General features: G+C 34.9%; 1 protein-coding gene, 1 long non-coding RNA gene and 1 other non-coding gene across 3 annotated transcripts; 2 read left to right on the forward strand and 1 right to left on the reverse strand.

Moving 5' to 3' along the window:
* TRNAG-GCC lies at nt 628-698 on the forward strand. The gene has a single exon. It is a non-coding gene; the product is annotated as a tRNA-Gly (tRNA).
* Nucleotides 907-13,093, reverse strand: LOC109827459 (dehydrogenase/reductase SDR family member 12). The gene is made up of 10 exons (XM_020394468.1): nt 13,034-13,093; nt 12,855-12,916; nt 4,628-4,747; nt 4,423-4,522; nt 4,151-4,231; nt 3,458-3,507; nt 3,125-3,275; nt 2,753-2,809; nt 2,031-2,152; nt 907-1,319 (listed from the first exon to the last, which is right to left on the reverse strand). The coding sequence occupies exons 1-10, from the start codon at nt 13,049-13,051 to the stop codon at nt 1,109-1,111; spliced, it is 972 nt and encodes a 323-aa protein (XP_020250057.1). The 5' UTR covers nt 13,052-13,093; the 3' UTR covers nt 907-1,108.
* LOC109827468 lies at nt 8,394-11,742 on the forward strand. The gene is made up of 2 exons (XR_002243438.1): nt 8,394-9,887; nt 11,344-11,742. It is a non-coding gene; the product is annotated as an uncharacterized LOC109827468 (long non-coding RNA).

Raw genomic sequence — 13,706 nt, forward strand, 5'->3', positions numbered from 1 at the left:
TGAGGTGAGCTGATTTGATAATTAATGATTATATGGGACAGATGTTGACTCCAAGAGAATGATTAACATAGTCTAATTATTGACTTAACACCGCAAAAATCAGATACAGATACAGATACAGATATACATGTGGGTGTATATGCAAATATACATGCAGATACAAAACGGATAGTAAAAAATAATAGTTTATATAGTACTAGAGAGTTCATTAATATGTTTGTTATAGCTGAAAAGCTATGATTGGAACACTTGATCATCAGATTTAGTTTCAAATTCATTAATCTAAAGCTGAAGCAATTGTAACTCCAAGATGAACATATATTCAAATATTTCAGATACAAATCCAGATATTTCACTACAGAACTATATCTGTAAATTTATTCTAGTAGCCATAGTATTTCTCTAGATACAGATATGGCTTACTACCCCTACTCTCTATGCTCTATGAATCAATTTATAGCACTTGGGGGATTCTAACCGCTAAAGTTAATAATGATGGAAGAAAATATTATATGCTCTGCACAATTCTCTGTCACGTTAGTCTTCCATATCTTTGAAGAATATGCTGCTGTGCCGTTTCAATATTTGAGTTCTTTTTTTAAGTTTATTTAAGTTTGAACATGTCAAGCACCAGTGGTCTAGTGATAGAATAGTACCCTGCCACGGTACAGACCCGGGTTCGATTCCCGGCTGGTGCAAGGGTTTACTTTTAATTTTTGAATAAATTTTACCAACTCTCCCAAATTTGATGTCCATTTTAATCTCAACCCCCTGTTTTGGGTTCCACAAAACCCTCACATATTTTAATACTAGAGATGAATTTTCTGTGATTTGCAAGACTGCTCTCTCTTTTTAGATTGAATTCAGGCAGCCATATTTAGAATTAATATGTGACAGACCCAAAAAAACACGAAACTAACTATTTTGCTGCTTTACTGTAATTCTGTATATACTGAAATGTATCCTAGCTCCCGTTCTTTACAATGCATTCTTTAGAATGAAATTTCATACTTCATATTACACACTCAATCAAATTACATGTAATTTTCTTTTCAACCAGCATATTATTGCATGTAATCACCCAATTCTCGTATATACTAGCTACAACTCAAAAAGACAGGCGGCACAAAGACCGCAGCCTATCGGCAACCTCACCAATGAGGCTGTGAGAGCTTGCAGTCCCAGCAAACGCCAGATGTTTCGGTGCCTGCTCACGATCAAAATAGAACGCACCTGATACCAATTTCTCTTTCGGTTGCAATGCCAACCATACAATTGTATCTGCCCCTTCCTCGCTTGTTCTTAGCTTTCCCGATAACCTGACATTATTCGCAAAAGCATTGAGTAATGTCCAAATAAAAAGTTCAGCAAGAATGAAATCATCGTATTTTTAAGGGAAAATTTACTCCGATTCCACTGAACTCCTTAATAATCGTTCACTGTAAGCCCTTAAGGTAACACAACAAGTCTATGTGACAATCACGTGACGAGAAAAAGAAAAGAAAAAGAAAATACCCCTTGACCCTCGAAAATCCCCTTTATATTCTTTTATTTATTTCTACTGATTTTTTAGTGTTTTCACCTTTTGTCCATCACGTGCTTGGCACAGGACATGTTAGATTTGACAGTACTAGGTTAGGAGGATAAAGTGAACATTCTTCCATGGATTTAGCGGAATAGAATAAATTTAGGAGGTTATGGGCAAAAATTCTCAAAGACCGAAGCTAAGGGAGTTTTGTGGTATTAAAATAGTTAGGGGTTATCTCTAAAACGGCAAAACTTAAAGAGTTTGTGAAATTTACCCTCATTTTAATCACAAATCAGTGTTACAACATTATTCATCTACAATTCAGCCGAACTTGCAGATTCTGGCTCACACATTTTGGTAGGAATATGTGACAATGCCATTTTCTAGTATACCTCTCAGTATCAAACTATAACAACATAGCATATATTGTATCTAGGCCAATCTTCCCTCAGAAAAAAACTGCCGAAATCAAAAGGAATGAATTAGATAGGAGTGAATTTACTTCTCAGATAGACTAGGCAAGCTTTTGGCTACACCGGGGGTTTCGGCCCATCCGGGATGCATTGAGTAAAAACCGACCCCTTTATCACCATAAGTTTCTGCCCATTTCTCAGTTAATGCCACCTGAAACAGGTAGGCAAAAAGAGATCTCTATAGGTTAGCAAACAGCAAGATAGACACAAGTGATAATCAAAATAGAAGAAAGATCCACCTGCATTTAGTTCAGGTTTGCATATAAAAAATAAAAATAAAAATAAAAGCTTTACAAATATGCAATCAAGCTCCTATACTAAAAGTATAGGAATGTGTCAAAAATATTTAATGTGAAAAAGAAGTACACAAGAAATATAGAAATGAGTCAAAAGTGCAGAGAACATGTCTTAAACTAAATATTCCACAGCAAATGTCAAAATGCACGCGCATGAGAAATTTGACATGGGTATGGGATAGAAGTTCCCATGATGTATTCTATCTATCAATATTCACAAATCCAAGTTTCCTACCGCTCTTGTGATTAAAATACAAAAGTAATAGCGTTCTATGATATGTCAAATTGTGCATTGCAATTATTATGAATGAGCTTTCAACGGTTCATATAGTACCACAAAGAGTGTGTGCTCAAGGATAAGCATTCATTCCTTTTAAAAGATTACAACTGGGAAACTTTGGGAAGCGAAGGTATTATACACCCAGAAAGCAAATAATGTACACGATATTTACCACCTGAATTCTCTTGTTCCGAGCATATTGTACGGTTCCATCAAAGTTTCTTTCACTATACTGCAGAAAGAGAATAAAATTAGGAATGGAGTATATCTAGAAGCCAAGAGGTAATGTTCAGCTTTTGAAAAAGTAATGAAGTTAAAAACAAGCAGAACTAATCAGGAAAAGAACTTCACATTAGCACGGCATATTCTTACATGAGATATAATGTAATTTAGTTCAACTGTACTTATGAATAACAGAATATGCCTTCGTTGAAGTTGCAAAAAGAATTATGGAGCAATAATAATCCTTCATAATCATTAACCATTCAGTTCTTTGACTGTTCTGCTAAATAGTACTAAAGCAAAAAAAGTTATACAGAGGTTTCACCTGCAAATCTCTGGTCAAAGGAGTTGTGTACATTCCACCTGAAGAAACTGTAATCACTCGAGCATCAGGTGCTGCTTTCTCCAATAATGGCATCATCAGTTCTGTCATAGCATAAGTTGCTGCTACATTAACAGCAAAGTTCAACTCTAATCTGGTCAAAGATGATAAAGACAAAACAAAGCATTAGCTTTCTAATGTCTAAGAAATAATAGTGAGCAACACAAAAGGACAGAAGTAATATGTTCTTTCTTGAGATAGTAACTTCGTAATGAACTCTATATGCAAGAAACGTGATTATGAAAAAGAGATGAATGGTCATGGGAAGAGACGCACCCTTCTGCAGTAGTTACTCGATTGTGCTCAAGTATGCCTGCATTGTTAATCTGAATGCACAATATCAGTGACCCGTCAAATTTTCATTAAGAAAACTAATAAGAAACTTGCAAGGCAACGGACCAATAGCTAAAAGCGTTTCTCCCACATCAACACCGGAAATCTTCCCTAATTCTATATTCCTACCTAAAATTGTATACATTGAGACAGAAAGTCCCGGTCATTGGTGTCTTCCTCTGTATATTTTCCCTCATCAACAGGATGGGATGAGGAAAAATTAGTCAGTTCAGCCTCCACCCGTCAAAAATAAGTAGTAAGTGATGGGAGGTGGTATTTTCTCCAACGTAAACAATTTCAGATGGGATGCGGACTAATGAATATTTCGAGGTGAATGAGGAAATAGGGAAGATATCAGGTTTCTGTTTGGAAACAAGACAAATTAAAAGCAAAAGTCAACCACAATTGCAGGAACAATAAGACTTTATGTGTAGCATGAGGTGACAGTACGAATTCTCCAATAACAATTTTCACAAAAAAATAATAATAAAAAAATCCAATAACAAATTGACAGTGAAACAAACTGAAATTTTCCACTGGAGTTACGGTCGTATCCTTCCTGAGCTTGTGTCATGTCGTATCATGCACAGTTACTGCTCAACAATATAACATGTAACAACAGAAAATAAAACTTACTAAGACATGAAGTGGTTTATGCTCTGAAGTAAACTTGGATGCAAATGCCTTGACTTCGGTGATGGAAGACAGGTCACAAACCTGCCATAAAAAATATAAAAATAAAACTCACATAAGCTAATTTCTCTCCCCGATACTACAAACCTGAGGAGGTTACATATCTTCTACCATCTAAGCCTATGAGAGTTTGCTCTCAACAGTTATGAAGACTTTGAAAGAAACAAAATAGAAGCGTAATTTTTTAAAGAAGATTACGACACTCAAACACAAACCTCCAAATGGATATTTGGGTTATTTGTGGTTGACTGTAACTTCAAAAGAGCAGCCTCTCCCCTTTCTTTACTACGACAAACCATATGCACAGTGGCTCCACTGGGAATAAGAGAATACAAAAGCTCAAGTGAAGACCCTCTCCATTAAATATAATTAATAAAGCAAATTTGTAATGCAAAATCAATAACAAGAAGAAAAAAGTACCGTGATGCAAGACCCTCCGCAGTTGCATAACCGATTCCAGAATTGGCTCCAGTTACTATGCAATTTTTTCCTTGCATCTGAATTTGCATATCTTCAGGTTTGAATCTTTTGGAGTGCTCCCTGGGATATAATTCTCAATTATCAGAAAAGAATAAAGATACTGGGGAATGTATTTAAAACATAAAAGTACCACATACTAGCATCTCACTTTTTGTTATGAAACACTTCATGTTTAATTATGATTTTTGTGTAATAAGCCTTAAAATAACGAATTAATAAACTGAAATCGCTTTGTTCAGCAAAAACTATATATCAATACAGAAGAAAATGTAACACAGGTCAAGAATACATAACGAAATATAACACAAGTAACATCTCATAAACTTGGAGCTCTATCTTGTTTCACCATTAGTTCAAATTCACACGCATGTATTTAGGATAGAGATTGTCTATCTGCCTTTTACACTTTCCCGCATCCAAATCCTCAACACCAGCATACAAGACCTTGAAAAAGATACTATATATGGCTTGGAATACTTGGGGGGCGTTTGGGAGCTTGCAAATATAGTTGCAATGCAAGTGTCAGTTGCACTTAACCGAGATGTTGCAACTCTTCTTGCATGCAATTGCAGCAGCAATTGTTTTGATCAAAATTTAAATTTTGCTAATTGCAGTTGTACCCATAGGATTCTGCTTATAACTTTATATATACAGCTTGTTTTTTAACTATTAATAGATTGTTAAAGTTATTAATTCCTTTTACACTTTAAAAATATTTATTTTTTAAAAAATAGTGGTTTTTATTATTAAGTAAGCTAACTTTTAAAATTTTCTAAAGTTTTCAAAAGATACTATTTATCAAAATGATATTTTTATTTAAAAAATTAATTTTCATATAATAGTATATTTTGTAAAAAATATTATTTTTGTAAAATGATAATTTTTTCCTAAAAATATATTTTTCAAATTAATTTTATTAAAACATACAATCTTTTCATATTTTTTTAAATACAGTATTTGTTTGGAAAATGTTATTGAAGCTTTTTGAAAATGATATTTTAACAAAAATAATATAATTCAAGGGAAAAATAATTTTTTAATTAATAGTAAGTTTTCAAAAAATTAATATTTCTAAATTTGTTTTTTCCAAAAAAATTACATTTTTAAAAATAATTTTTTCAAGAAAATACTTTTTTTTAAAAAATATTTGTTAAAAAAATATTTTTTTCAAAAAAAATATTGTTTTCAAAAAATAATATTGTTTAAATCCTATGATAGACTTCATATTTTTTTTCTTTCTTCTTTCTATTGAAAAGGTTAATTATATCTGCTACCCTCCTGCTAGGAGCTGTAATAACTAAATAATCGATACATTCAAAAAAATTCATCATCATATAGCCTCTCAAAAAGTGAGATTGGCTAGAAATAACAATTTTACACGAATAAGGCATCAAATCTGACTAGATTTAAAACTAGCTATCTAAGTGAAGTTGATGCTTTGGGATTTTGACCAGATCTTTAGCTTCACAAAAGGTTTGACATAATTATGAACGAGAGAATGAAATGTCATAGAGATTAAAACATTGATGGCTAGAAAAGCTATCTCAAAATTTTATACTTCATGAAATCAAGGAGCAATAGCACAAATTTCAACTTCTGAAAGTGGAATAAAAGAAGAGTACGACGACATACCTTGGTTTTAATTTAAGATTAATTTCACAAAAGCTCCCTAAACTTTGAGGGTGTTGCACATAATCATCCTGAACTTTGTTTATCTCACATAACCCTCTAATGTTTGAGGTGTCTCAAAACACCCCCCCAAACTTTGAACTTTTCTCACCAACCACATGTTATTTGTAAATAACTAAAATTTTCTTGAGAGAAAAAAAACCAATATTTAGGGGAGGGGATATGTTGCCACATGGCAAGTTACAAAGATTGGAATGCAAAGTTTAGGGGTTATGTGCAACACCCCCCAAAGTTTAGGGGGGTTATGTGAGATTAACACTACAACAAATTGTACTTTTCCCGACGTTTATTCCCGACGCATGGTTAAATACGTCGCCAAAAATTATGTTTTTCCCGACGCTTTTAGTTAGCGTTGGCAAAAAATATATTTTTCCTGACGTTTATAATTAGCGTCGCTAAAAGTGTATATTATTTGCGACGTTTTAACTTAGCGTCGGTAAAAGTTATGGATTTTCCGACGTTTTTTCATTTTCGTCGGTAAAAGTATAGCTTTTTAGCGACGTTTTAGAATTAGCGTCGCTAATAGTATGTATTTATCGCGACGTATTAGGCTAACGTCGCTAAAAGTGTTCTTTTCCCGACGTTTATAATTAGCGTCGCTAAAAGTTATATTTTTAGCGACGCTACTTTATTTATCGTCGTCGCCAAAACCCCACCCCCAAATCCCCGCCCCCCAAATAAAAGGAGGGATAATTCCCCCCTTTCTTATTTTGACGAAGAGCCAAAATCGCCCCCAAATTCTCTGAAAGTTCGCCGCTTCGTCGAAGGTCACCGACGCCATCGTCGAAGCTCACCGACGCCATCATCGGAGATCTCCGCCTCCGTCGGATCTCGCCGCCTCCTCCTCCTCCTCCTCCTGCCAAAATCGCCCTGGAAGGTACTGAATCTCGCCTAGTAGTTTTCATTTGCTTTCAGTTGTAACCCTAGAAATCGTCCCCTTTGCTTTTCAATCTGACAAGATACATGAATCTTGATTGAATTTCTCCCTTTGGTAATCATGCTTAGATAGGATGGGAAATATTCTTAGATAGGGGGACTTTCAATTGAGCATCACCATGCTTTCATCCCTTAGAAATTGCGAGAGCGTTTTGAGAGAAAATGTCAACTCTTCAAATATATCATACAGATATATGTACTTAGAAGTTAGCCATACTCATTTTCCATGGGACTGTCATGGTCCCCTGTGCACGGTGATGCCTCTGGAACATAATGTTTCCTCTCTAGGTAAGATGAGATATATTATCACATCATGGGCAATATTTCCATCTTCCCGATTTTTGTTAATGTGATAGTCTGTTTGTAATAATTTACCGAGCGATGTAAACAGTTGTTTTTATACGGTGGTTTTCTGGGTGGTAACTTGACGCTTGTAATCATAGTCTGCAAAAGTTGAAATCGATTGCTTTCGATAATTGATACATTGAGGGGCATGCTCAATTGCAGGAGTTCGATGATTAATAGAAAGCTCAGATGGAATCCAATGACACGGAGTTAGGAACAGAAATTTATTGTCCGTTAAACTACATCCTCTTCAACAATTCCGCTCGTTATCCAGATTCTTAACTAGGTGCCTGTTTGGCAACTTGAGATAAACATGTTCTTTGGGAACAAAACTGGCTCAGGATCAATTCTGGATTGGCAAATCGTTCTGACGAAAACTTAAAATATATCATGTGTATAATATTCTACACATGATCCCCTATGATATTTTTTTCTCCATTAGCAGGAGCCTATTATTTTTTGAAAAGAAAAACAGAGCAAGTTGCCTTGTTCATTTCATTAACCAAAAAGCAAATCGATCAAGTAAGATGGAGAAATTCGAGGGACAAAATATCAACCAATTCATTTGGATTATAGAGATGGTTGATACCATGTATCTAGATCTTCCATCAAAACTCAATCAGCTTAAACAGATACAAAAGTATAGAGTGAAACCTTCTTGCTAAAATAATAAAAAGTAAATTCACCTTTTATATATTTAGAACACCAATGTATGCATTAATTTCCCATATGTTCATGAAAAAAGTGACTGACCTTCCTTAGGGCATGGCTTCCTAACATACAAAGGACCTAAGTATCATTAACTTAGCATAATTGTAGATTAAATTATTATGATTAAGGGGATCATGTGGAACGATTCTTGAAATATTGTTTTTTAGCTAGTCAAGTTTCTTTAGTTGTCTTCTTCTGATTAAGGGTAGTGCATTTGTTGATTAATGGAGCAATGTCGGGTTGATTACTAATCCTTTTCTCATTATTTATTTATTTATCTTTTTTTTTGTTAATGAGGATATTCTGAACTTGTTAAGAATCTTTCTGATTTTCAAGACGTAATCAATTATTAGGAATAAGTTCTTTGGACGTGAGCTAATAGTTTTGCCAGTAGCTAGCTCAACTATAATTATGTACTCCTTTTATATAGTTAATTTGCTGGATTGGTTGACTATCGTTATTCTAATTTCTAGCTAACATGCGTTTGCTTTTAACCATATAACTCTAACCTAAGACTTCGCCTAGTAGTTTTCATTTGCATCTTCAGAAAGATTTTGGTTGAATTTCATTGAAATCTCGAAATTTCAGCGCTGTAGGTTTCTTCACTACATATCCATAACTATGCGGTTCTTGCTCAGGACTTTGCTTTCTGGGTCGGGGAACCTGCACCCTCATAGTCCAATAAAGCTTTTGAATACATATTCCTTTTGAGGAGTAATAATCCTATTAGAACAGCCCTCTGTAGGGGGTGATCCGAACCTTACGTTTGCGCTGAAGGTGTGTAGTTTGGTCATTTACTACCTCCCTCCACCCCCTTCCTCCTCCTCTATTTGGTTCAGATCCTTCCGTACCGCACGGTACTCCCTGCCGAAACCCTAGCTTTTTCAGTACATTGAGTTCAGGAGTGTGAAAATGGATTTGCTTACAAAAATAGGTAGTAGGAAGTTTGTAGTATCCCTATTTTTATGCGTGTGGTTGGTTTCATATTGAGCTAATGAATTATGAAGATAATAAGTTTTACTGACAGGAAGTTTGGTCTTTTGGTATTTATATCTTCCCAAAATTAATGATTTTGCAAATATCAGTAATGCTAACAAGCTCATATGTTTGCTGAAACATCGCTGTTGCTCTGAAACAGAAGTCGATCAAACTCTTTAAATTGCACCTCCTATATTTATTTTAGCTTAGATTGATTCCGGAAGTCTACGGGAGACTAGAACTTTCTTCCTGCTTCTCTGACTTTTTTCTGGTTCTTAGCCTTCTCTCCTCCCATGCTTGACTGCATTTGTCTGTTCATTGTATGCTTATTCTTGACCTGTAGACAAACCCATTAACGACTTTGATATCCAAGTCTAGGAATGAATTTTATATCTATAGTTTGAGTTAAGAAATATACATTCTGAGCAGATGAACGCACAAGCCCAGAAGACTGCTGATCTTGAGGCTTTAGTGCATCGGCTATTTGCACGTAGCCAGCCTGCAGTGAGCGGTGGTAGTAGAGATTTCTCATCGAGATGAGGTCAAACTTGCATTTAATTTTTCATTATTAGACTTATTTATGGTTTCTAGACATACACTATTAAATTTAATGCTAGGAATTTAAAATTTAAACGTCGACTATTTGTTATGAGTAAACCATGTGGAATGATATGTATTTGTTTGTAACCAATCAAGTTTTATGAATAATTCCACTAAATATTTTCTGCTTTGAAATGGGATGAATTGTGTTTGCTTAAATTTGAAAACACATTTCAATGTCACTAAGAAACTGATGAAACTAAACTTAGTAAAGCTAACGGGATAAAAAAATAGAGAGAATTGAGATGAATTGTGTTTGCATAAATTTGAGAGAAGCGCGTTCTGTTGATCCTCACTTCTTGCGATGGTCATAGGACACTCAGGCACTAAAAATGCTAGAACGCTATGACACCAACATATTGAATGCATATGACTTGATTTGGACTGTGACAACAATGTAGATAGATAAGAGACACACCGAACCTTTAATTTTCTTAGCAAATGCATTTGGCCTTCAAATAATACCCTACCAGCTTCAAACTTCCATTGATACGAATCAGTACACAACAATAATTCTTTTTCCATGAACATGGTGATCAATAAATGCTTCCATGAGATAAATCAAATAATCGACGTTCTGATACGCAAAACTTCAAATTTCAGTGAAGCTTATTTCTCCAGCCTTATATTTACCATGTGTTCAACATATACGAAAATATTGTTTCCAGCGAGCGACGAAAATGCTATTTAGTGGAATTATTCACATATCAGACACTATATTGATAATGAAAGTTGAGAGATAAATTACAAAGAAAATCATTACTGGAAACCTTGACAGGTTGTTTAATGAGGGGGGTCATGTGGGGATGGGATCATTGGTGTCAGTTTGAAGAAACCTTGACAGTTCAAAAGTGAAGTTTTTATTTAATTTTCTGACTGGATGCTGTGTTGGGATTCCTCAACACCTGATCCTTAACTTATTTTCCAATTAACCCCTTTATCAACCATAATTGTCGGGTAGGGCTGTAAATTAAATTTACAGCATGTACGGAGCATTGGAGGACTCGGAAGAGTATAATATTCAAGAGTTTCAGAACACTGCACGCTAAGGTTCAGAACACTGCAAGGTAAGGTTTGCTATTAAATAGAGTCATGCATCTCTCTATCTCAAATCCACTGATTACAGTCTAAAAATTTAGGATGAATAACGGAAATCTAGTCAATTACAAGGATTTAAGATGTGTATTGTCTGAAGCCAAAGAGATCAGTCTCATGAGAAGGAAGATTGAGTCATGAAATTTTTGAGTTTTCAATTGGACTAATTAATTATCTCATCCAAACAATCATAGTTGATTCTACTTTGATGGGATTTGATGTATCAATTTATTTCATGCATGATCTACTCCTGCCTCATTTGCATAACTTAAACTTTTTACTCTCTTTTGAAATTCTTATAGGGATGAAGATCTTCTTTGCCATGGACTTGCATTAAATGATGATTTGCAGCATGTCCTATCCAAAACGATGCTCTTAATGCAGGTGTTGTTGTTCGTATGCAGAAAACAAAGTCTCTTCAGGCACTTAATGCAGATATTCCTCCTCTTCATGGACAAGCACTCTGCAAGTCCTATTGCTCAAGGATTCGGGAGGCTTGTCAATCTTTGATGTCATTGGTACCTTCTGCCATTAACTATTTGTAATTAATGATACAAATTTGAGATTGTTGTTTCTAGTTTTCTTGATGTAATTTGTTTTTGAGAGACTTTATGTACTTGGGTATGTAAGAGGAAGTTTGTAAATTAACGCTTTTAGCGCTCAAGGGGAAATGGAAAAATAGACTTTTATGTTGATTTGAATGGGAGCAAATTTTTTGTGGATGTTCAGATTCAGTGTAGGCTTGTATTTGACAGAAAATATATTATTTTTGGCGATGCAAATTAGTGTCAACAAGCGTCAGTAAAAGTAACACTTTTGTCGACGCTATATTTCGTCGCTAAATGTAACACTTTTGCCGACGAGATATTTTGTCACCAAAAGTAATATCTTTTAGCGACGCAATCTTGCGTCGCCAAAGATGTAGTTTTTAGCGACGCTCTATTCTGCGTTGCTAAAAGCTACACTTTTGCCGACGCAATCATGCGTCGCCAAAGATAAGCTTTTTAGCGACGTTACATTCTGCGTCGGCAAAAGTATATTTTTGCCGAAGCATTGCCCTTTGCCGACGTTAAGTACGTCGCCAAAAGTGCAAGATTTCCCGACGCTGCCTCACATATGGAAAAAATACTGCATACTTTTGCCGACGTAAAATGTTATGCGTCGCTAAAAGTTGTACTTTTCCCGACGCATCAAGCGTCGCCAAAAGTGTTGACTTTTGCCGACGCAGTGAGTTTGCGTTGCCAAATATTTTCCTTGACGCATTTTTGGTGACGCGTTAGCGACGTTGTATTTTGCGTCGGGAAAGATTTTTCCCGACGTTTTTTAAATATTTGCCGACGTTTTTCTTTTGTCAGCAATGATGTATTTTGTTGTAGTGTAATCCTTTAATTTAAGCCACTCTTACATCCAAGACCCTCTTATACCCAAAAATTTTTGGTCATAAAAAACAATATCTAATGAAAACTAGATTTAGGTATGTCCAACCTTTTGCTTTTATTATGCCGAAATTTCTTCAACAATAACTAAATAGTCAATGCACTCATTTGATGTTATGCTTTGGAGTCATAAACTCTTACTCACAACAAGAAAAAGGGTATAGCCTCATTCAGAAGCATAATCTCAACCCAACCCAAAAAAAAGGGGGCCTGGAGTAGGTGTTATAAATTTGCTATATAAACCCAACAATTAACATCTTTCCATAGATTTTCACTGCATTTGGTTAACAGAGCAATAGCTTATCCATAGCAATTGACTGAGAACAAATAGCTTGACCTTTGATTATAAAAGTTGAGATAAAGGAGGGAAATTTTACTGGAAGCCAGATTTTGTGAATTGGGTGAAGCCATAGACTCCAAAAGCTGCAGTCCTCCATGCCTGCAAGATTTAAAACCCCCAAGGGGAAAAAAAATGAAATCAATTCATGGGTTTTAGAGGATTTTGGTCAAACATAAACGAATTTGGTTGGGAAGAATAATATCAAAAGGAGCTTACCTTCTGAAGAAGAAACATGACGCTACTGCTGCTGCGGATGCGCTTGTGACTTTGTGTGGGTTGTCGGTACCCATGATGTAGTTTTGTTTTTTTTATTTATTATATTATCTTGTCGTTGCCCTTTTTTGGGGAAAAAATGCTCTTTAGACTCCTATTGTGGTGATAACTTATTTCGAGCCCTAAGAGGGGATTTTATTAGGTTATTTACACTTTGTTATCTTAAAGTTTACATATTTTGATACTCCAAATAAAATTTCGGACTGATACTCCAAATAAAATTTGGTCCACTTAGATAACCAAAGTATACATATTTTTTAACTTTACCCTTAGTTTTACACATTTTACCCTAAAGCACTTTGTGGATATCAAAGTGTCAAATTTTTTTTTTGGCATGTCAACTTTCAAAAAAGTTATAAATGTCGGGATATCATAGTGTCGGGAATTTTTAGGGTGTTAAAGTTTAGAAAAGCATAAAAGTAAGAGCATTAAAGTGCCAGGAAGTTTTTTTAGGATATTAAAGTACGAGAAAGCGTAAACTTAGGGTATCAAAGTTTATAATTGTGTAAACTTTGAGGTACCAGAGTGAAAATAACCTTTTTATTTTTTCCTTGGACATTTTGCGTATGTATCCTCAAAACACTCCTCCTACCAAATCCATCATCCTTTACTTAAA

The sequence above is a fragment of the Asparagus officinalis genome, chromosome 1 (assembly GCF_001876935.1).
Source record: "Asparagus officinalis chromosome 1, Aspof.V1, whole genome shotgun sequence".
Lineage (NCBI taxonomy): Eukaryota > Viridiplantae > Streptophyta > Magnoliopsida > Asparagales > Asparagaceae > Asparagus > Asparagus officinalis.